This window comes from Passer domesticus, chromosome 8 (genome assembly GCF_036417665.1).
Source record: "Passer domesticus isolate bPasDom1 chromosome 8, bPasDom1.hap1, whole genome shotgun sequence".
NCBI classification, from domain to species: domain Eukaryota; kingdom Metazoa; phylum Chordata; class Aves; order Passeriformes; family Passeridae; genus Passer; species Passer domesticus.
The window spans coordinates 36,026,440-36,051,168 of NC_087481.1; the positions used below are offsets into that span (position 1 = coordinate 36,026,440).

A 24,729-nucleotide genomic window follows, 5' to 3' on the forward strand; every position below is an offset into this window, starting at 1 on the left:
GAGAATCTGTGGAGCCTTGGTTGCAGAAAGCAGTTAAAAATAAATTTTCGGGGTATTCACAAATCAAGGACATCTTAGGATAATTGCTTTGTTTGAAGCAGTTAATCCAAACTTCATATTAAATTGCATAATCTATCTTCCTCTTCAGTTTGCTCTTAATTCTTTCTTTAGCTATACCTTTAAGCTGTAGGTAGAACTTCTAAGTAAGGGCAGTGCTTTTATGTGGGCTACCAACCAGGCACAGAGTTGTGTTGTTTTTTTAATCCTTGAAAATCTCCCTAGTAATTTTTAGTGCATTATTACATGCATAATAATTATTACACATAATAATGTGGTTTTATGCAGGTAGAACGTCTGCTAATATATAATAATTCAGACTTTCATCAAGATGTCGTGTAGTTACATTAGGCTGACAAATAAACTGTGGTCTACTTTAGTTTTCTTCAGCACTAAGCATTCATATTGGAAAAGCTGAGGTTGTGAACTTGGTAAACTGAGGTCTGTACATCAAAAGATAGGTTTCCATGTTACTCCAAAGTTTTTAGGTAATGCAGGGAGAAGACTAATAATTTTTCTTCTGTGTTGTGTTTATGTTACTCTAAACACTGTAAATCTGAGGTTCTATTTGATTATCTTTTGGGTAAATAGAGCATAATATACAGAATATTATATGAGTTTAGAGTAAGGTGAATAACAAAGGGAAAGAAAACCCCCAGTGAACAACCCCAGACTAATAAACTCAATTTTAGAGCTTGAGGAAAGATGCACAGACAGAATGGTTTGGGGAAAGGAAAACTCAGTTTGCTTTTTAATAATTTGCCTTACCTACAGAATCAGTGCTGTATTTTAGGGTTTCATATCAGTGTATTCTTTCTTTGTTTGTTTAGTACTAGGCAAGCTCAAGTGCATTATCCCTGGTGATTTTGTCTGTCCTATAGCAAAACTGCAGTTTTGGTTGAATATTGTAGCTAAGATATTTCTTTGTAGTTCACATTTTGGTCATATGTGTGTAGAAAAGTCTTTGAATTACAAACATAGGAAATGCAGCCTTTATTAAGATAATAACAAAAACCAGCAGCCGTACTGTGAGGTAACTTTTCCTAGTGGTGTTTGGAAAAGCAATCTCAGATAGAAAAGACAGTAGATTTAGTATTCATACATCATCTTAATCATTCCAATAACAGTTGGTGTGATTACAGAATGTATTTAATAGAGTTTAACATCGTTCTTGTTACTGGTAAGCCTGAGGCCTGTGCATTTTCACCTTTAGAACCTTTCTGTAATTTGTGCTGCATAAAAAATGAGACAGGAATCTCTTCTCTACTAAACCTAGAAATACAGTAAAAGAATATACAGGTGTACAGTAACTTTGTATACATTTTTTGTAAGCAGTTATTGATAAAAACACCCCAGTTTCCATTTCAGTTTTTTAGGAGGTTAATGGATAATACTTTCTGCTAGTTGATCTGTGAGTAATGAGATCCTTTGGGTTCACATGAGTGAAATATGAAGATTGAATGTTTTAAGTGTCTGTTTTCTCTGTATACAGCACTACATTTCTCCTAGGTTTTGTCTTGGTAAATGAATAGTAGGCAGAACTGAAACCCAGTGAGTTTATAGTGTGACATTAGGAGACTTGATTTTTCAAGAATCTGTAGTTTTTAATCTACTTTTAGGAGGCAATGCGTTTTCTGTTGGTGTGAAGCATTAGTCCTTTAGTGTAGTAGTGCTTGTAGCAGCTTGAAGCACTTGGTTGCAATAGAAATGTGGGAATTTCTTCTCAAGTAGTTCAGATGTTGTATGTGTTATATGTGAGCAGATTTGCAAAGCCATAACTGATAAACATGATGTTCTGGGAGCTGGCACAAGAACCATGATTTTCTCTGTTAACAGAGCACTATCATGGTTGCTTACTACTCATTTGAAACAATAGTCTCACAATATTTTGGGAGGGGTAGGAGTCATGTTGTGAGGTGGAAATATGAACAAATTTGCCAGCAGATTGATCAAAAGTGTCTTTCTCCACATATATGTGTTAACCAACAAAATTTTTAATTGCTACCATAAATGACATTGAAACACATTTATACTGTTTGGAAAAATTATAATGTTTAACTTGGCTGAGCCCCTCTCAACACTTAAATGTTAGACCTGCCCTGTAGCTGTTATGAAGCCTTCAAGGGAAGAATACTTAAATTATAAAAATATTGTGTATGGTGCTTGTATTGAATGCCAGATATATGTAGTGATCTCACAGAGCATTATATATATTTACTTCCTTCCCAATTTATGAAGCTGATTTTCACAAGAACTTTTTAAGAATCAGTAAATTTACCTATCTGTAAAGTTGAGAGCATGACAAGGGTGCTTTCAGTGTATCTTCCTTTATTCTGCTTGCTCTTGAAAAATTCTTTCAGAAGTTATGAAGAAGGCAGAGAAATTAGTAAAACACTTTTTTTTTTTCTTTAAGACTTTATGTATTTAATGGACTGGTTTTCTTTGCAGATACATAGAGTTATGTAAGTATATTTTTATACTTCCAGTCACTGGAATTTCTTCATTATTATCTTGTTCAGAAAAAGGCTCCTCTACACCTCCAGCTCCCTCTCCTGCCCAAACCCCCTGGCCTTACCTGTGCAAATTTGCACACTGATTTGGTTAGTGGGATTAATTTGGTGGAGTGAATGCCTCCTGTCATCATGGAAGTCAGACAAAATTCCCTTCTATTTATTTTGTCAAGCTGGTTGACGACCATTACCATCTATCCTTAAAAATCTTATTTTTCTCAAATATTTGTTGAAAAGTTAGGGGACAATTTACAAAACACAAAGCAAAGTCTGCACCAACTGCTAGGGATTATTTTGTCTCATTGATGTTTGCTATTGAGAGGGACAAGCTCTAATAAAAGAATCGTTGAGATGATTATTCTTATTATTTGTTCTTAGTTGTCATAATCAATAGAGCTGTCAAGCACAAAACACTTCACATTGTAGGCCAAGTCTATATTCGTCAGCTAAATAATCAATCAGGAAATTGAAACCAAGGTGCTGGGCTAGCATGATGCCAGCCAGTGGTGCAACAGCAAACAGGATGCTGACAGCCTTTTGGAAGATTTGCATTAAAGCTCAGTAATGGCTGATACGTGGCTGAGTTTGATTAATACACTAGAAAGGAGTTTTCTGACTCTTGTTGCTACATATAAAAAACTTGGGTTTATGGAGAAAGAATTTTTGTGTGTGACTAACATTGAAACGTAAATTGGAATTATTCTGTATTGATTAGGAGTGTCACTAACAGTATTATTGGGTTTCGAGAGACAGGAATGAACCTGCCTGTGTAGATTAATCAGTGAAATCAACTCTCAGGCAGGAGGTAAATGAAAATAAATTACTTGCCTGCATGAGATCTAAGTCTGTGGAGACTGCTCTAATGTCACATGTGCCTCACTCAAAGGCTGATCCCTGATGAACATTTGGAGCCTTCCTCTTTTCTGTGCACAAACAAAAAACACCCCTCACCCCTAGAACTGAAAGCTTAGAGGAAGAACAGAACAGAAAATTAAGTCCAAAATTTTAGTAAACAAGCAGAAAGCTACAGGCTAGTGGTAAAATACAACAGAAATGGGAGGGAAGAAATTGGGTATATTTGGCAGAGTGACAGCATTTATTTAAAGGCAGATTTTTCATTCTCTGAGTTTCAGATCTAAAAATTGGCAGACATTACACTGAAGATTGCTTTTTCTCAACATCGTGAAAAGCAGCTTTGGGAGTTATATACTTTTTGGCATTCTCAGAGGATACCAAGTAGGTGATACAGTATGCAAAAGCAAAGTCTGTGAGGTACATACAAATGCATATGTAGAACTTAAAAAATCCCTTTCATGAAGGAACAGTTGCATGGAAATAAAATTTTCCAAGTGGACATTTCCATGCAATCAAATGTGGTAACACACAATGGAAATAGACCGTAGCATGACAGCAGGCCTGCTAAGCAAATTAATATTCTGAGGATTAACTTCATGGCATGTGGCTGTAAGATTTCATGCAGGTGCATAGCTGTTTATTTAAATCTTTTGCCTAATCATAATAAAGTCTTGAAAAGATATTTTAGTAGAGGAGGAGAGGTATTCAGTGGTAGTTTATTAAAATAAATAAAGCTCTGTTTCTCTTTCAAACTACTGATTTGGGTGAAGAAATAAACTCATAACCAAAAGAAAAACAGCAGATGGGAACCTGGAGTTTGGAAATGCTAACTGCTGGTACCACTGTCCTGGTATGTTCATCAGGGTATCAGTTTCACAAGACAAGTATTGAGAAGTTTATTCATGGCTCAGGCAGAACTATTAATAGAGACATGTCCCCTCTCTGTACCTCTGCACTTCCTAAATAGTTGTTGCTTTGCTGCAGGGAACAAAGGCAGTATTACCCCTGCAGCAGCACGCTGTCGCTGTGGAGAGCATGATGCAGGCTGAGTAGGGTCTTGTGTGACAAAACTGAGAAAGGAATTGGCTTCTCTTGCATTTAGAGAGAGTTATGAAACCAGTCTATCCTCTACTGTCATAATTCCTTTAAAATATTGTGGGAAGTAGGAGGGGGTCTGTGGTACTTCCCTTTTTTACTTGGGTTCATCTTCTGCCTCCTCTGACTCGATAACTCATGCACTCTCCAGAATTTTGGTTTGAACGATGGGCAAAGCAGCCCTCTGCTGAAGAGAGAGCAGAACTGGCTCATTTTCTCACTGTCTGTGCTGCCATCTGAATACAACTAGTAGTTCTGTGTGGCTCATACGCAGCTAGGTGCTTATTCAGAAGAGATGAAGCTAGTATTCCAGCTAGGAATTTGTCAGTTTGTTGGCTGAAGCATACGAGATGGAAAGGAACCAAAGCATGTGGGGATGTGTGATGAATGTTCAGTAGGATTTGGGTGTGTCCTCAGTGCCTTCATCGTAAGTTCTTCTCAACCTTCTTGTTCACTTTCATGTCTGTTCTTAGAAATGAGAGTCATGTTAAATTGAAGAGTCATCTAAGAATAAAGTATGCTTTATATTTGTTCCTCTGCAGGGCTTGGTCAGCCAGCCTTATCTATTTGTAACTGGCAGAGAAAATATCAGAGGAAGGAATTTAAACTTCATAGGAAGTGTTTAAACCATCTGCAAGGATACTTCAAGTACACTTCCTCATGCTATCACCAAAGGCAATTTATTTATTTTTTTTTAAAAATGGGCGTCTTAATGTTCAGTTATTACAAGACTTAATATTTGTTTCAGCAGTCTCTGGGGTTTTATTATATTTAAAAAGGCCTTAAAACTATCAGGACATTTTTTTACAGGCTAATTTTCCCTTCAGCTTCCTGTCACTCATTTTCCCTTCAAGGAGTCACCTAATATAGCTTAGAATGAAATAAATCTTAGAGTGATTTGCTGTATATGAATCATTGGAAAAATTGTGTCCCTTCAGTCCATAAAAGAATTCAAAGTGAAGAGAGACATCCTAGACACAAGTTCATTTTCAGCTAAAGTTGTTACATGTATAACAAATCTAGATGGTGGTAGGAGAATAAAGGAGGAGTATTAACCTGTAATGAGAGCTTTTTACCTTAACAGAAAAAGTGACAAAAAAGTCTCTTCATGATAAAAAAATACATAAAAGCATGTTTTATACATTTTACTCATATTTTTCCAAGGTTTTTAGTACTACACAATGAATGCAGGCTACCTCTTGATGAACTTTATCCTTACCTGTTCCTTTGCATCATTAAGATGCCTTAGAGGAACAAAAGAGTAAATGTGGGTAATGGTGTTTCCATATTAATTTCTATACTAGTGTCTTATTCAGAAACGTGAAATATCAAATGAATAGCAGATTTTGTTTTGGATGTTATGTTTCTGAGAAATTTGCAGCTGTGTAGAAGTTGGATTCAGCTTTCAGGTGCACATTTCATACTGAAGATTTCATATCTTACTGCCATTGTGTATGATAAATATAACCCGTCTTGAGGCCTTGGCAAGCTGCTGGAAGAGGTTGAATGAACTACAGAATATTTGGTCTAGCAGTCTGTGTTCTTCTGAACAGCAAGAATGGAGAGAAGCCTGCCAAGAATTTCTACGGCCAGTCTAGTTACTTTTGTTCAGTGTGCATCAAGATTTACAGTACTGATGGGTTGATGGTTCTGTGAGTAACAAAGTTTGACCTGCCAGTTTGACAGCTTTGTTAAAAAACATCTTTGTGCAGTCTCATAAAGAAGACAGATCTACCTACACAGGTTTCCACAAAGATGCTTGGTCTGCAAAGACCAAGCAAACATGCTTGTGGTCTTTACACACAGATCAGTATGTCTAGGACTTCAGTAGTGATTGTGGGGATGCAGACACACTCATCAATAGTACTGCGCATAAGTTTGTCCTACATGGTTTGTAACTTGGAATCTGTAATCTAATCTAACATTAGAAAGGATACTTAAGGATCCAACTATTCCATGAAGCACAACCCTGATGTATCTTCCATCATACCAGTTCATTTACTGGCTAATGGTCATTGCAGTGAGCTTCTGTAATAAGCAGTTATTGAATAGAAACATGTTCTTTACAGTCGTCATCAGACTAGATTAGTAAGTCTACATTTCAGTCCTTACTGCATTATCCACACTTACTTTTCCCAGAAGTCCTGGGACAGTACTCTTCCTAGTTCTCCAATGTATTTAGCATAGTTTCTTCTTGTTTCTGTGTAGACAAGCCCTCTGTAATTGAAGGTGTTTTGAGTATTTAGTAACATGCTTTATGGTATTTTCAGTGAGCAAAAGAATTCTACTAAACCATGTTCTAGCAGAAACTAAATGTGAATAAGTGAATAATGTGCTTGCAATTCTTACCTTTTTTCCTGAGCTTCCCTAAGCCCTTGGCTAGACCCAGGTTTGGATGTTCAGCCATTGGATTCTGATATCACTTGCTGTGTCCTTCTTTTCCCTTTAATATCTCAAAGCTCCCTGGTTATATCAGCACTCTACCCTCACCAAGTGTTTGTGTAGATATGGTTCTTCCAGAGGATGTGAAATGCTTTAACTTATTTTTAAAATTCCCCTTTGCAATGTTTACTTTGGGAAAACTTTTCATTTTCTGTTTTTTGTGGTTTTTATTGTGTTTTTTTTTTCTGTAACATTTAATAAAGTATAAAATCAACACATGTGCAGTGGTTGTGCATCCCAAACACACATTCTGCAGTGCCAGAGAATTGTGCCTGTGCTTTAACGTAGCAGCTAGTAATATTTGTTGTGCTAATTCACTTAAATGGAACTGCTGCAAGTACAGAATCACATTAGAGAAAAATTCCTGGGCAGACATGGGCAAACTGTTGTGTGGTCCTTAAATGGTGTTTATAGGAAGAATTAGAGCATTAGGGATATAGTAGGGTGTGTTTTTTTTTTTTTTTTTTTTTCATTATGTGAGAGAAACTGGCTGGGATGTGAGTGGATTTTGGAAAGGAAAAGTAATGGGCTTGCTTGAGGTGGAGACAGAAGTGAAATAAACAGCTACAGCAATCAGGATAGGCTGGTGTTGTTCTAGCCTGATGTGAAAGGATGACTAAGTACATGCATTGTGGACTCTTTTAGCATGATATCTCAAGGCTTGTCTCAAGGCACTCTTAGTTCATAGGAAAGAAAGCTTTTTCTCTAAACCAGCTTTCTGTCATAAACATGAATGTCTGATGGGAGTTGAATAAGCTTTGCTGCCTAGGGAAAATCTGAAACTTCAATGCATTTGGTTTTGTAGCTAAAATGCAGTGGCAGTGTACTTGTTCAAATCACCACCGGTTAATGGATGTGAATCCAGTCTCCCTGTTGTTCCAGGAATGTGCTAATGTCTGTCTTCAGTCAGATAGTTCATAAGTCTTATTAACTCACCTGGTTAAGTAAAACCAAGTCTTCAAAACAGAAAACTAGAACTAGGAATTGGATCCTCTGTTTTGTCAAACTAAACTTTCCCAGTAATTGGTTTATCAAAAGACGTTTTATGTTCAGGGGTTGGAAGGAATTGACTCCAGGGCTAAATATCCCAGAAATTTAGTTACATTTGATAATTCTGGTCATTTATTTTACATAGTACAGTACCCTTCATAATGATTGGGTTTTATAATTTACAACAGACTTGTATGAACTACGTAAAGTTTGTTATGGCTTTTGGCTACAACAAAAAGAGAGAAATTCCTGCTATTTTAGATTGTTAGGAAATAAATGAGTTTGATAGCTTCTCTCCAGCTGAAGCAGGGAAACCTTTCTAACATGAGGTTGGTTCCTAGCTACAATCAGAAAACAGATGACTCAATCTCTTCTTAAACCTAATAGCTGAATTTCCAAATGAGCTGGTTTTATAGCAAAAAAATCACTGCTTGTAGGACAATAAACTGTTGAGTAAATGTATGGTAAACTGTATTGTAACCTGATCATTGGAGTTCCTTACATTTGTAGCTTCTATCATGCTCTGCTGCATTAGTAGCAAGTACCAAGGATATGATGATTCTTCTTTTGTGTTTACTATGTTATGGTCATGTTCATAGAGATGATATTGTAGAACTCAGACCAGCTTTGTGTTCTCTGTGAATCTCAAGGAATTCTCTATCATAACTAAATGAAAGATTACTAGTGTATTGATTTTATTAAGAATAAATTTAAGGTCAGCTTTTAATCTTTTGCTGAGTCAATGCTTTTCAAGTAAGAGTAAGATTCATCTATTTCCACAACAATGGGAAAGTGTACATATATAGTATGTACCATTTGTGCAGTGATACATACATGTATGTTATAGTCCATACTGTGTATGCCAGAATTCTGATCACTGACTGTACAGTCACTGTTTGAATGGTACACTTTCGAAGTCCGTGAGTTCCAAAATTTTTGGGCTCCTCATCTGCTTGCCTTAAACAGTTTACTGGGTTTCTGGCTTTTCATTAAAGCAGTGCCTTAATTGCTCTTGACTAAGTAACCTTCTTCTCAGGCAATAACATTTGCATGCACTCTGCAGCCGTTTGTAAGTTCATATCTGTACACCCAAGAAAATATTCACATGTTTAATATGCAATTAATGAAAGATTCTGCTAGCCTTGTTAAATAGCACACAGTGGCCAAAAGTGGTACGAGTCTTGACTGCAAGTTCTGTTCCTTTGAAAAGGTTAGAAGTGTTTGTCTGGAAAAAGAATGTAACTTTCACTTTCTTATTATAAGAGTAGTACAGTTGGAGGTTTTATATCTGGAATGAACAATTTAGAAATTTTTTTTACCTGTCAAATTCCAAATATGTTGACCAATTTCTCTGCAAATACTCTAAGACATTACAAGAGGCCAGAAAATTACTTCTACTGTCAATTATTTATTTTATTTTGATCTAAGTTTCTGTGACAATTTACTAACTAAAAATTGATATTTCACAATGTTACTAGTATATAAAAACAAAGATACAAAAAGTAAAAATGGAACAATAGATTATATTAAAAACCTTGTACAATAAATGAAATTTAGTTTTCTTGTCAAAGCTATTTTTTGATGTTGTGTGAATTTCTACCCTGCATAAGTAGTTTATATATTTAGGAACTGTGCTAAAAATAGAATGATAATATACATTTAAGAGTAATTAAGAAAAATTGTTGAAAACAATATGCCTATTGATAAACATGGAAAAAATCCTTTTGTAATGGAACACACAATAATATGCTACAATGTTATAAAGTCCTACATTTATCATCACAGGGTAGCACCTCAAGTGAATGCTGCAATAAAATAAATTACCTGCTCAATTAGGTCTTTCTGAACTCTCTGGAATCAGGCCATGCAGTACTGTGCCCAATGGACATGATTTAGAACAGGCTAGGTGGTCACTCTGTAATTCCAGTCATGTTGTTATGTTCAGTGCAGCTGTGAAGGTGAGTAAGGTAAAGGCAATTCTACATAAGTTCTGAAAAAACACTGCTTTATTCACCAGGGATGTCTTTTACTAGAGAAGCAGCAAAAGGTGACCAAATAAATCACCCACATCAATGCATCCTTTATACTGTCCATATTCATTTAGTTTGGTTGATTATGCATTCAAATCAGTGAAGCTTGTGTTTTTTGGATCCTGTGCACTGCATTGAAAAATTCACCTCTGCATATCTATGTGTTTATGATCTTTAGTTATTCATCATTTACTGAACATGTTGGACATTTTGAAGTTACTCTGTATCTCATTATTTCATCTTTTTTTTCTTCAAAATACACTGAAAATTCAGGTTTGCTTTGAAAGCTCAATTGAAATTATTTTGAATGAAATAACAAAATGCTTATTTAAAAAAAAAAACAATTGGATTTCAGACTGGTTACTGTAATTTATAATTATTCCTCCCTCTTCTTCTTTCTCATCCTTTTTGTCCTCCTTTCCAAGCATCTTCTCCCCCATCCCCGAGTAATACTGGTGCTATGTACAGTATTTTGTTGACAGTAGTATAAACATTCTCAGCCTGTGACTTCATTGCTGAAATAACTCACCTCTTTCATATCAACTCTTACCTAGGAGCCGTACAGCAGACTCATTGATGTAGGTTTTTTTCTGCATGGCAGCCCAGGCCAAGCTGGTTTCATTGCATGATGCAACTTCACCTTTTTTGGTTGTCTATGGGATTAATTATAATCTATTCTTGTATTGCCTGTGCATGCCAATGTGCTTACATAATGATGTATACACTGAATGCAGTCTAGAGCATTAAGTGCATGAAATGGAATTAAAAACAAAGACAAAACCATAACATTAGAAAGTTTGGGCAAAAGTAAATTATGCTTATCACTAACTTTAGTTAAGCTATTATAGAATGAATAGGATATAATATCAGGTCTATGTATTTAAAATTTCCAGCATATTACAATAGTTTATTGACTAGAGGAACAATTTTGTGTGGTCAAGATGTGAGGAGGAAAGGATGTACTGACTACCCTGTTGTGAAGGACTGAGTGGTGCCAGTAGTATCAGAAAGACAAACCTTTCCCTGCTGTCAACTTAGCAGCAGGTGACAGTGAAAAGAGGTAAGACTGTAAATAATAATTTATTGGAATTCAGAATTTAGGAAGCGTTTTAACTCCAACGGGTTTTTGGGTTTTTAAATGATAAATAACCTGCAAAATAATGTAAAATTTATTGATTTACAAAACACATGGTGACATTCCATATGAAGAGTTGCTTGAAATTTCCTTTACAAATGACATTGTGACAATTCTAACCAACCTGTTATTCATGTGTTCTTAAATCTATTCAAATGAACCTTCATCAACACGGTATAAGATGTGATTGAATTCTAATCCTATTTTTTCCTGATAGAATGATGAAACGGAAGTCTGGAAGACTTGAAACATTGTGTCTGAACACAATTTTACTAGTGCTGTTGATCAGTGCAAATGTTTAGTGAATGCTTGGAAGTTACAATTTGTGCACTCTATGGTGTCAGAATTAATGCACAGATTTCAAATTAATATTCATCTTGATGACTATGTACTATTGGTTTATAAATTTAACTCTGAGGTCCTATAATATAGAATGTTATGATATTTGAGAAATGGTCATAGAAAACAGGTATATATAAAGTGAAAATGTGCTCTTAGTGTGTACGTTTAGGCAGGTAACTTAATGAAAACATACAATATATTCAATGTAGTACAAAAGGGAAGTAATTTCTACAACTGTTGTCATGCTGATGCTATGCTTCCCTAAGAATGTGTGTTATTCAGGATTATCTAGGATTTAATTTTATTATATTATTCTTAGAGTCCATATAATGGCAGTTACCTTTTTCCCCCCCTTTACAATGAAGAAAAATTCTGTTAGTACTCTAAACCAAGTCAGACATAGGTCTATACAGTATCATGAAATTATTTCTGCTCTCAGTACACATGAGATTATTATACCAGTCCTTTTGACTTTCCAGTAGCTCAGTAAGTTCAGGTACACACCCATTCTCTCATGCACAGCAGCCAGGATACAAAGGTGATGGCTGTTACAACCATTTTGAAGGGTGTTAGGAAAAAAAGGCCAGTATATATTAATTTTTAACTCTACTGTAATCCTCTTCTTATATTGATGTAAAGTACTTTTATATCAGGATTCGAATAATTGATTTGGCAACTGCTACAGCTGTAGGCAGTTTCTTATTCCATTTGGTAATGGAGATAAAGTTACTGCTGTAAAAGAAAGGCATAGTGTCATTAATCTGCCTAAAAGCAGCCTTGCCTTTCCCATTTAAAAATCCACTGGGTGAGACTGTCACTCAGGCTTCAGGCTAATTTTTTCTGCAAAGTTAAAGTATTTTCTTAATTTCTTCTTTGTCTAAACTTCTATTATTTTGTGAAGTAAATGTGGTTGTTCAGTGAGTCTTTCATAGAGTCAGCATTTTGCCTTAACAATATGGTGATTGTACTTAAGCCAGTGGTGGTAAATCAGGTCTCACAGCTGCAACAGCTGTGACACAAGCTTTTCCAAGGCAAATTTACTAGGTTGCAGTTATGTAGATGTGGAAATTAAACCACAGCAGCGGAGTTTATGGGTAGAGGAACTGTGTAATGTTCACTCATTAAAGGTACATGCAATTAAGACTCTTCAGGGGTCTGTTTAAAAAAAAAAAAAGGAAACTGGTGGAAGGGATTGTCATAACTGTTAATGTATGCTAGGAGTGAATGTGGCCTTGATTGTGCCCAGAGCTGGTTCAAGGCAGAGGAGTTTAAACAGCTCAACTGCGATGCTCAGGGTATAATCAAAGATTGTATATGGTTATTCTTGGTAGTTGAAAGGTTTTTTACTTCAAGTCACCTGTTCAGTATTGCTAGTAAAGTGTAACAAGTACACAGATACAGCCTTCCTGGTGGCAGGTTGCAAGGATATACTACACATCTCAGAGTTTGGAAGGGGAGCAGCTGAGCTGCATGACCTGAGGTACCCTAAATGGACCTTAGGTGTTAATTGAGCAAGGTGCCTTAAAGTACCTTTATACTGATGGGGTAGGTAAGGCTAAGAGGTCCTCAAGAGGAACAAGAGGGAGGTTCTGAAATTATGAAAATGTCTTTGGAACTAAAATATCTTCTAATTTTGTGTAGATTTTTGGAAGGAATATACATGATTCATGCTATGCCTTCATTTGACATAGGAAATAATATATCCTGCCTGGTGTAACTGTATATTAGAACTGCTTTAGAATTACTACTAACATGATGTGCATAGGTTTTGTAGGGTTGCTAATAGGTTTGGATCATGCTATTAGATAGCCTGACCAGAGAAGCTGATCCAGTAATGTAATGTCAATTTTCTACTACTTTGCTATACTTCTGACTTCCATTGCTCATTTACATTATTCACTGTTGTTAAAGCCAAATAAGATACCTTAGGCTGAAGTTTATTTCTACTCAGTAAAACTAGAGAGTAGCCACATAGTTTTCATCACAATATGATAGGAGGGAATTCTAGAAATGACAGATGAATGAACTGTATTTTACACTCCAATTTATCTGGTCATTTTCAGTTAGAATGTTTGAAATAAGACTAAATTTCATAGGATGACCTTACTTTTTTTTAAGTTACAGTATGTAAGCTAGCAAGAAATGTATGGAAAGTACATTCAAAATAATTTGTAGGAATCAGTTATGAATATCAAACAGAAAATTAGAGCTGTGTTCTCTGCTAATATACAAAAGGAAAAATATTAATTTCTAATCAAAGAGGATAGATGGAGAACATTCTAATTTTTTTCATTGTGTATATTTTTTCAAATAATTCAGTCAGATGAAGGAGAATTTTAAAAGTTTGATGACAGTATCAAGAGAATAATCTAAGGCACTGAGATGGAGGAGTAGTTGGAGCTGGAAATGCATGATGATGGTGGTCTGTTGGAGTTTTAAGAGATGGCAACTCCAAACAAATAGAGCAAGGAATCTCAGGAATAGAGCAAGGAATCTCAGGAATTCATTCTTGCTGTAAGGTAAGAGTAGCTATAGATATATTCAAACAGACACTTATCTAAGAGTTCAGTGGTTTGTAGGCCCTCTCATAAAAAAGGAGGAAATTTTAGAAATATCTGATATATAGATTATTCTATTGATTCATGCAAATGCAAGGACTGTAAGTAGTCCATATAAGCCAGGCTGAAAAGTATTTACTGTTTTAAAAATTCTGAATTTTAAAATTAAATTCTAAATCTCTCCAAAGAATCTACTCCAGTGTTTGTGTGTTATAAATGAAAAGGTTTTATGCTGCTGATACACTTCTCACTAACTTTATTAATTTCCATTTCTTAGTTCAGTGTCAACATGGAAAGAGGAGTAATATTCATATGACTTGCTAGCATTTTCATGTCACCAATTATTTTTTCTTTTCTGAGGTAAGCAGCTACAACTTACTGCTTCCAGATAGACGTTGATAAAAACTATTAGGTAACAATGTGACAAGAAGTGATAGAATGATATCATTATGAAGAAGAGAAATTATCAAGATTGTCAGTTTAGTAAATGAGATAGGATTTGGTTGAACTGCATTTCATAATGCAATCAGTATAAGAGATAAAAGTGCAGTGGCTTATTAAAATTTGTCCAAAAAAAGTAAAGTTAGTTGAAACTGTATACTCATATTTTTCTCTTTGGGATGTTAGTAGTCTCACACAAAATCCTTTTTATTAAAATGAAATCCTTTCTATTTAATTAAAAATGTGGTCCCAGTCATTGTTGTGCTGTCATTTTCCTAGAATTGATTTGTCATCAGGGAGATTGTTTTGTCAAGGTAATGTCATGCTATTTTTAGTTGCCAGTGTTCTTAGCTCATGATGAACAATTAAGGACTGTAATGCAAAATAAAACAATAAGCTCTTTGTACTTATCTATGAGGTTCTCAGCAAATGTTTTCAAATTAAGTTATTTTAGGATGAAAATCTTACTGGTGTATTTTGCAGGAAAGCACCTGCTCTGTATTTATATGCTACTGAAAGAAGTCAGAAGTTATGGAGAAGGATTTTAGGCCATTCACTGTTATAACACTGAGCTCCTGGATGTTTTGCTGTTCTTAGGGACATTCCTTTGACTTCTGTTTAAAAAATTAGGAAAGACACATGATGCAGAGAGTAGTGAATAGACATGCATCCTGAGGAATTTATGTTGTTTTCAGAGTGAGCAATTTTAACGCATTTTTTTCTGTATATCCCAATAATTCAATATAAAATTATAAGCAAAAGTTGTTTGTTATTGTACATAATTTTGTGTTTGGGCTGAGGAAATTAGTTCAGCCCAATGTGATTTTGCTTGAGTGCTGTAGAATATTGGCTTATAATTTACTAGGAGTCTGTGAAGAAGCATGATATGGTTCAAATTAATGGAAAACTTGAGAGAGAGAGATTGAAACTGACAGCATTATGCTAAATTTAACAAAATTTTATTAGATAATTTAGGTAAAATAATTATTGTCAATGTTACTTGACTGTCACTTGGTGTGTTGCCAAGTGCAATTAACACTGTAAATTTGGTAGCATTAGATGGGCATCAGGAATGCAGACCTTTGTTCTGCAGCTGTACCAACTGAATTTGCCTCCTAATTTTGTATGTGAATGTGATAGAAGTTAAAATTAGGAGCTTCTCTTTCTTTCACACTAGAAATCCATATCTGTCTTAGTTTCTAAAAGGATTTAATTTTGCATTAAAAACTGCCAAGTCACAGCATTTAAATGTATGTTTAAATTTTAAATAAATTTCAGTCAAAGGAGAAAATAAGAACAACATAAACTCTTAAGCCCCATTCTTTATGACATGATGCAGAGAAGGGAAAGGATAAAAAGAAAAAAAAAATCTCTGATTCTGAGAAAAATGTTTTCTAAAAGACACAGTTGTGCCAATTTAATACATATTGATCTGGTTTTGCTGTTTTTTAACTTCTGATATCGGAATTTTTTTGGAAGGAGAATAGGGAAACCTGTTTGTTTTGCCCCAAATTAGTCTGAGAGCTTGCCAAGGTTCCCTCCCAAGGTATTAGGGAGATTGCATAGAAGGACTTAGTTGTAGAAAGCATTTGCAGAACAGATGAGTCATGATGCATTTGTTTAATTAGGTTAGAAATAGAAGGGTGATATTCTAATGCCAGCTTGTGATGTATCAGGCTTTCAAGAATAGTAGAAAATGTTGTAATAGAAATTAGAAAAGGGAAGTAAGGACAGATGTTTAAAGTCGTCCTTGGTGGTTTTTTTGGTTTTTTTTTTCTTTTTTTTTCTTTTTCTGAAAAGCAGAGTACTTGCAAGTTATAAAGTATAGGTTAAACACAGTGCAAGAAATCTTAGAAGATAGCTTTATTTCACATTATTCGGCAGTTTTATTTTAATCAGATTTATATTTTACTTATTTTAAAATTGACCAAGGAAGATTCTGATTGTTGATGTAGTTCAAAGACAGCTTATTGTGTATGAGCCTAAGGTCATCAAAGTATTTTCAGAAGGAATGTGAGAGGTGCATATCAAAGTGAAGAAGGGAGGCCACTCCATGTGTAGACTGCTGAAATGGAGATGGAAACAAAGATAGTAAAACAGAGTAATCTAAAATAAATTCTTCACATGCTGAAGTTGAGGGGGTTTTGTGAGTGGAAAGACAAATATTGTTTAATCCATTAAGCAAAGGAGAGTAAGAATTGAGAATTAAAAGAAAAGTACTTGGCAAAGTACTCGGGGATTTGACAGTGAAACACCTGGGGAGCAGAAAGTTCACCCACTCTCTTTGTGTATAGGAGAAACAGCTAAGAATTTAGATGTAGGAGGTTGAGTGGTCAAAGAGGATTTAAATGTAAATAATATAAGACACAAGAAATAATTACATCATCCTCAGCTATCAGGCCATAACTGTCTACAAAATTTTGTGAGAAAGGGATTGCTCCTCCCTCAATCACTAGCTCCAGAAAAATATCTCTAAGCAGTGATGCCACGATCCCACTGAGTTTTATGGACCCAGGTCTTAGGGCTGTGGCAGCAGATTACGTGGCACTTCTCCTACAGGCCAAGTGAGTCTTCACTTTGCCTTCGCCAGTGCCTTGTCCTGGTGATCCAGCTGGCTGTCCTTCCTCCTTGGGAAGGAAACCAACTTAACTCTGCCGGCACTTCCTGCAGCGCTAACTGAAAGTGTGGCAGCAAAAGCTCCCCAGTGGTGCACCACGTCATGTCAAGGGAGAGGGAGGTAATTTAGAGGATACACGTGGCCAAAAGCTTTATTGGTGCTATGACTCAAAGAAGGGCTTTCTAAACTGAGATGCATTTAGCAAGCATCTTAAGTTTAGGAGAGGAATACAGATACTGTAAGAAAATAATGTTTTTCTTACGGTGGAATTCACAGGGTTAATAAGTGAGGAAGCCACTTGAAGAGAGAAAAAGTATGTTATGCTCTCTGTCCCTTTTAAGATTTTTGACATCTTTGATTCTAATTTAGTCTTGATGATTTGTTTTAATTATGATATTTGTTCCCCAAGGTATATATTTGATAGGCATCTGTGTTGTTTTGCTATTTGTTCATGCCTGTTTCAGTAAAGAAGGTTTTAACTGCTTATTCCCTTCTGGGCTGTGTGACTAAACCATAAAGGGAGTAAACTCTTCTCCCTTGAATGAAAGTTGCTTTTACTAAATGATACATGTGGCTTTTCTATAGTTTTACTTTAGTACTACATCACTGAAACAGAGTTTAAAAGCCTAACCATAAGCATCTTAATTTTCTTTTTTGCTGTACTGTTCAAAATATGCATTAAAGGAGTATAAACAGACAATCCTATATCAAATTTGTGCCAAATGTTTTTTTACTCTAGACTTGATAAAATTTGGTTTGCTCTAGAAGTAAATTTGAGGGAATTCAATATTAAAGAGGAGCTTCCAGAAAAACAAAAGAATTTTGAAAAACCTCACCACTTTAAGCAGTTTCATATAGAAAGAAAATTTACATGCCCAAATTGATAGACATTAATTGCATTGAAACACAATTGGAAAGTGCAGTAAGTGGAATGTCTTCAAATGATGTAATTAACTTCTAAATATTGAGTGGTTTCTCTTATTTATTTATTTCTGTTATTTATGTTTTAGCAGCATCAACTGGTATTTCTGTACATAGCTATAATTTCATTTTAAAATTTGCTCTCCTCAATGGACATTCCTCCTTTACTCTCCTCAATGGGCATTGGAAAGTGCACATTTTACTGGTTTTTCATATAATGTACTGTTGTGCAGTCTAAAAACTGTCCTGAATGCAGGAAATAAAAGCTTCCTGATTTTTCATATGATCACTACTTTAAATTTTATATTTTATTTTATTGATATTAAAAAAAAATAAAAAAAAATATTTAATCTTATTTCTGTAATGAAGTTGCCTTTTCCTCCACCATTCAGAAAGCAGATTTGTGAAACTTACAACTGTAAATAAGGAAAATTCTCTGACTTTGTAAAATTTTCAATATCTTCCTAAAGTTCTGAAGTTGTAGCAGCTGTAGTAAGATATTAACATCAGTACTTTCTTGAAGTTACAGTAGGAATAATTTCTTCTGTGGCGACTTATGAAATTTTGTATACGTATCTTCAAAACACTTGACAAAATGCAACTAGATTAATATGTCTTCAAATTAACATTTTCCCTTAAAAAAAATATACATAGGTAAGAATTGGCATCCATCTTAGTCTTTGCGTGCCTTGTCCTTAAAAGGAAGAGAAAAAAAAGGCAAAAAACATTAGGAGCAGACTGACATGATGTGCCAAAAATACAGGAGTCCACTTCCTTACCTAGGAAGAACTGTAAATTGCATACTATATTGTTATTTCAAGTGCTGAATTGGGTGTACAAAACCTTTCCCATTATTGTGGGAAACACTTAATGTAAAATTGTCCAGACAGCTGTCACTGTGATTGCAAAGCTGGTTGAAAGTCTGAATGAGTGTGGAACTCCTTCTCCTTATTGTCGTAATGGCAGTGAGTGCACTGGGACAGAGGTTGTTAGTTCATACTAAGGCTTTGATCTGAAGTTTGCAATGGGCTTTACAGCTCCTATCAAGAGGTGAAATGATACAGTAAACCCACTCAAGTTATTTTCAACTCTGTTGCAATTTCAAAAATCCTGGAAATATATGAAGGTTTCTGTGGGAACTTTCATATTAATATGCTCACAGAAACAATTTCAGAAAACATTAAAAAGCATTTTTTGCTCTCTCCCACTCATTTTATGACTATTCAAGGAATAATTCCAGTAGAAACATTTTGATGCATTAGAATCATTTTAAGTCAACCAGAAATAAGCAAGAATAATAAATACATGATGTAAACTGGTGACAAAAATAGTTCCTTAAACAGCAGTAAAGTCTTTTGATTTGAAATGACAGGTGGTACGTCATGTGGTAAAAGTGTCATGCACAGTGTTGGCTTCAGTGTTGATTGCAGCAAAGTTTTAAGGATGCTGGGAACACCTTGTCAACGTTTTGCCCCATATATGTAAAATTAAGTGGAATTATTTTGTTACCACTCTTGTTCATTGAAGTAGTTTATGTCTATTATAACTGTACAACTGGGCTTAATAACTACTAGTTTTGTTGTAAAAATTGTACAGATAATCAGACATTCTCTTTCAAAGCACTTATAAATATTAGGGAATCATAGAATCATTTATTTTAGAAATGACCTTTAAGTCATTCCCTCTCCATTAAACCATGTCTCTAAGTGCCACAACTATGCATCTTTTAAATACCTCCAAGGATAGTGACTCAACCACTTCCCTAGGCAGCCTCTTTCAATGCATGGCAATGTTTCAGTGAAAAATTGTTCCCTAATATCTAATCTAACCTTCCCCTGGCCCAACTTGAGGCCATTTCCTCTTGTTCTGTCACTTATATTTGTGAGAAGAGGTCAACCCACACCTTGCCACAGCCTGCCCTTAGGGAGTGGTAGAGAGTGATAAGGTCCTTGCTGAGCCTGCTTTTATCCAGGCTGAACAGCCCCAGCCCCCCTGTGCTCCAGAGCCTTCCCCTTCCTCTGGACCTTGGCCTCCTTGGCTGCTTTGGCACAGGCTAGCTCACGGTGAGCTGGCTGCTGATCAGCAGCTTCAGGTCCTTTTCCAGTGAGCACTTCACAGCTGCTCTTCTCCAAGCCTGTAGCACTGCATGGGGTTGTTGTGACCCAAGTGCAGGACAAGGCATTCGGCCTTGTTGAACCTCATACAATTGGCCTCAGCCCATGGAACCAGCCTGTTCAGATCCCTCTGCAGAGCCTTCCTATCCTCTAGCAGGTCAACACTCCTGCTCAACTTGGTGTCATCTGTGAGCTTACTGAGGACTCACTCAATTCCTTTGACCAGATTGATCAAGATATTTGCTCCTCTCCTTGGGCTCAGCCATCCAGCTTGTCTTTTACCCATCTAGTCCAAACTATAAACAGCCAGTTTCGCCAGTAGAGAGACTGTGGGATGCTATGGGAAATGGTGTAGAAAGCTTGACTAAAGTCTAGATAACCTCCACAGCCTTTTCCTCATCCACCAAGCAAGTCATCTTGTCATAAAAGAAGATCAGATTGGTCGAGCAGCACTGCCTTGCATAAAGCCAAACATGCTGGACCTGATCCTGTGGTGTCCTACATATGCTCTGTGCTGGCTCAAGATGTTGTGCCCCATGACCTTTCCCAGCACCAAGGTCAGGCTGACAGGCTTGTAGTTGCATAATCCCTCTTTCTCATCCTTCTTTTAAGTGGGTGTCATATTTCCTAGCTTCCTGTGAGACCTCTCCAGTTAACCAGATCTGCTGATAAATGATGGAAAGTAGCTTGGTGAGCACTTCTGCCACTTCCCTCAGTATCTTTGGGTGGATTCCATGCAGGCCTCTCAATTTGTGTCTAAATGGTGTAGTATTTTACTGACCATTTCCCCTTGGATTATGGGCCTTCATTCTGCTCCCCACCTGTCTTCCAGCTCAAGGCACTGGATACCCAGAGAACAACTGCTCTTACAATTAAAGACTGCAAAGCAGGTATTAAGTACCCCAGACTTCTCCTCATTCTTTGTCATTGTGTTCCCCCCATCCAATAAAATATGGAGATTCTACTTAGCCCTCCTTCTGTTGCTAATACATTTCTAGAAACATTTTTTATTGCCTTTTATGCCAGTAACCACATTTGGTTCTAGTTGGGCTTTGGCCCTTCTAGTTTTCTCCTTGCATAACCTCACAACATTCTTGAAGCCCTCCTGAGTTGCCTGGCCCTTCTTCCAAAGATGATGCACTTTTATTCCTGAATTCCAGCCAAAGTTCTCTATTCAGCCAGGCTGATGGTCTTCCCTGCCAGCTCATCTTTTGACACACAGGGATGGCCTGCTTCAGTGCGTTTATAATTTCCATCTTGAATCATGTCCAGCCTTCCTGGACTCCTTTGCCCTTCAGGACTGCATCCCAAGGGTCTTTCTCAACCAGCATCATAAACAGGCCAAAGCCTGCCCTCTGGGAGTCCTGCTGGTCCCCCTCATTATTTCTTCAGAATTCAAAATCTATTATTTTGTGATTGCTGTGCCCAAGACAGCCTCCTGCTGTCACATCAGTCACCAGTACTTCTCTGTTCAGAAAAACATCTCTAATGGGGTTCCTTCCCTAGCTGGCTCATTTACCAGATGTGCATGTCAGTTGTTGGAGTATTGATCCTGCCATTGTTTTAGGGGGAGGCACCCATTGCATCATTACTGTAATTTTTATCTAGCTATATGTAATCTTTCCTCTCATTGCTAGGGTGCTATTTCATTTATTTTATCATAGTTTCTCCTGTCTTTTTGCGGTATAAATGTATGAAACCATGCTTAGATGGAAGGGGAATAAAAACATTCTAATACTCTGTCATCTTTTTCAGAAGTGAAACCTTTGCTGCCCTTATGGGGTGAAATCCCACAGGATATGCCATGTAATTTTAATATAAACCAGGGAGTTTCATTAGTATTATTCCTGGTCCTGGAGATCCTAGTGCACTGCTAAGAAATACATACAGCACTTCTGGTTTTGGGAAACTTGGTGCAAAGATGAGTTCCAAACTGGCTTCCTTTCTCCAGCAGGCTGAATAGTGCAATGATTAACATTGGTGGCCATATTTTTCTGCCAGCTCAGATGTCAGCTGCTGGTGAGAAGAAAAATAAAAAATCCAAAGTGAAAGTTTAATTTAGTATGTTTAAAATCTTTTGTAATCCATCTGTGAAAAAAACTAATAATTTCTTCAGTGTCATGCCCTTCTGACAAAATCATCATTTGCAATAAAAATAAAGGATGCTGTGTTTGTCTTTGAAATGAACATTGAAAGAGCGGGATGCTTTCTAAAATGAAGGAAGTTTAAACGATATGACTAGCAAAAACAGCAGTCTTGGTATTAGGTGAACAAAAGTCACAAATCAGAATTGTCATCCATTGTGCTAAGTGTTTTGCAAAAAAAAAAAAGAAGATGTATTATGCATTAGGTAATTTATCAGATCTTGTAGGTTTTTGTGAAGGACAATGACACAAAAGTAGAGCTGTTAGCTGCAACCTTAGCTGACCTTAACTAAAAATTGCTCTCTATCCTAGTTATAAGCTTCTGCAATTCCATTAGCTTCAGTGAATTTCTCCAGCTTTTGCAGGAACCTAACCAGGAGTTAAGGGTTGGTGCAGGGATGTTGATTCTGTTCCTCTGTACTTCCTGTTGGTAGGGTGCCCTGGGACTCAGTGTGTGGCCTTCCTTATTTTGACAAAATCGTTTGTTCTCATTAGTGCCATACAGAAAATTATCCAGTTGGGTTCTCAAATTGCATCCACTGTTTTTGTAGCTAAAACTGTGTTTGTAAATATGAAGTATTGTCTGCTCTCCTGTATGTTAACATTTGGCTTCTCTTCCCTTCTGTCTGCTCTTGTAAATCAATTTTATTTGAACTTGACAGAAATGTCTTATAACTTCAATGCATTTTCAAATAGCCTTTGAAAAACAATTTTAATAAGATTTCCTATAGCACTGAAGCTTCTTAAAATATGAAGCAATTGTACATCAAGGAGAATTTTGCTGTATACATTCATGCATCTAGAGACAGGAGAGAGCATGCTGTAATTCACTTGTTTGACCTGAAATGTATACAAGGAATGGAAAATTTGGCTGCATGTGTAATGACCTGGTAGTCCAGGTAATTTCCTTTATGCCTTAAGTTAGGTACCTGACATTCATAACGCATAGAATCTTGCTTGTTGAGCAGTCTAGCATTATATTTGCAGAACTACTGCTATACTAACTGGTATTACATTCACGTTCAGTGATTTATTTGATCTAGAAAGCCAACAAATTTCTGCTTTTCTAAAAGGATGTTTTCTAGGGCTCCAAATGTTCAAATGATCTATGTTCTAGTTTCTCTCTATTACAGTTGTGATGAACACATGATCATTTGCAATATATGTGTGTATATATATGTATATATGGTGGGATTATATATATATAGTATATACATCAACATATATTGGGACATGATTTTCACTTTGGTCTATGACTACAACATTGGACTGTGGCTTCAACAACCTGTTTTAGAAACCTCACAAATAAATCACTGATGATACATACGGAAGTTACCACCTTCTTTAGATAAAAGTATATTTATAAAGTACCAGTTTGTATAGAGTAAGCTTTGGTTCTGTCCCACTGTCAAATAGAGCATAAAATAAGAAGCTAAAATTTGCAATGGCTGCCTGATACACACAAGGGTATTTTAATTAACCTGCATGCAGAAATTAACCCTTAGAGTACTGCTTCAAATTCTTCAATTTATTTTGTTATTTAATTTTACCAGTGGGCTATGCTGCATTTCTACTCAGTTCATAGTACCGTACATAAAGTACATTAAATGGCCATACAAAAAAAAAAATGTGAGAAAAAGAAAAAAAAAATCCAATCAACTTTTTATAAACAAGGGATTCTACAAGACTAAGTACTCCAGGTTGCTAATGGGTAATGTATTCCTAAGCAACTATTTTTTGTTAAAGGTTTTATGAATTAAAAGCATGTAATGTTTCACTGTACCTGTGTACTTGTTAGGTTTCTTCCTAAAGTATCATAGGTGTGTCTCCTTTAGAAAGAAGTCAGTTCTTTAAGGGTTAATGTGGGGTTAAGCAATCCTGAGGTATTCTCCTGCTTGTCCTCTCCTAAAGGTATCTGCATGTTAATTCTCAAATATTACCTGAACAGGCGAATATAAATACTGTATGAATGACTAACTGAATGAATGAATTAATTCCTTTGAAATGCTTGCATCTTCTAATCGACTGGAAAACAGAAACATGATTTCTGGATCAAGGTCTTTAATGAAATGCATACAATTCTCGGCAGAGTAGAAACTCACAGACTGACAGTTTTATTCTGATTTCTTTGTCTTTCAAATAGCCCAATAGAATCCTGCCAGAATTTCTACAAAGATTTCACATTACAGATCGACATGGCTTTCAATGTGTTCTTCCTACTCTACTTCGGCTTGCGTGTAAGTAATGTGTCTTTGGTAGGAAGAGGCAGGGAGGGAAGGCAGCTGCTGTATATGGTGATTGAAATAGAGGTTGTGTTTTCTTTGAAAGAAGGACAATTAATATCTTCTTTCATTGTTTTGAAATGTGTGAGTCAAAGTTTTAAGACTTAGATAGAACTGCTCTGTTAAATATCTTCATGGTACACTCGTTTTTTTTTCCTTTTATTGGTATATTTACATTTAATGTTTATATAAAGCA

The 24,729-nt window shown here is 36.0% G+C and overlaps 1 protein-coding gene across 19 annotated transcripts in view; it reads left to right on the forward strand.

Moving 5' to 3' along the window:
- KCNMA1 (potassium calcium-activated channel subfamily M alpha 1) overlaps positions 1-24,729 on the forward strand; it is a 423,584-nt gene that overhangs the window by 219,711 nt on the left and 179,144 nt on the right. For 15 of the 19 annotated variants that reach the window (XM_064430371.1, XM_064430370.1, XM_064430369.1 and 12 more), the window contains exon 4: positions 24,395-24,488. In XM_064430371.1, coding sequence (XP_064286441.1) covers positions 24,395-24,488 — 94 coding nt within the window. Of the gene's footprint in view, positions 1-10,533; positions 10,558-24,394; positions 24,489-24,729 lie in introns of all 19 variants that reach the window. The other 4 variants (XM_064430352.1, XM_064430354.1, XM_064430351.1 and 1 more) reach the window with 1 other exon arrangement.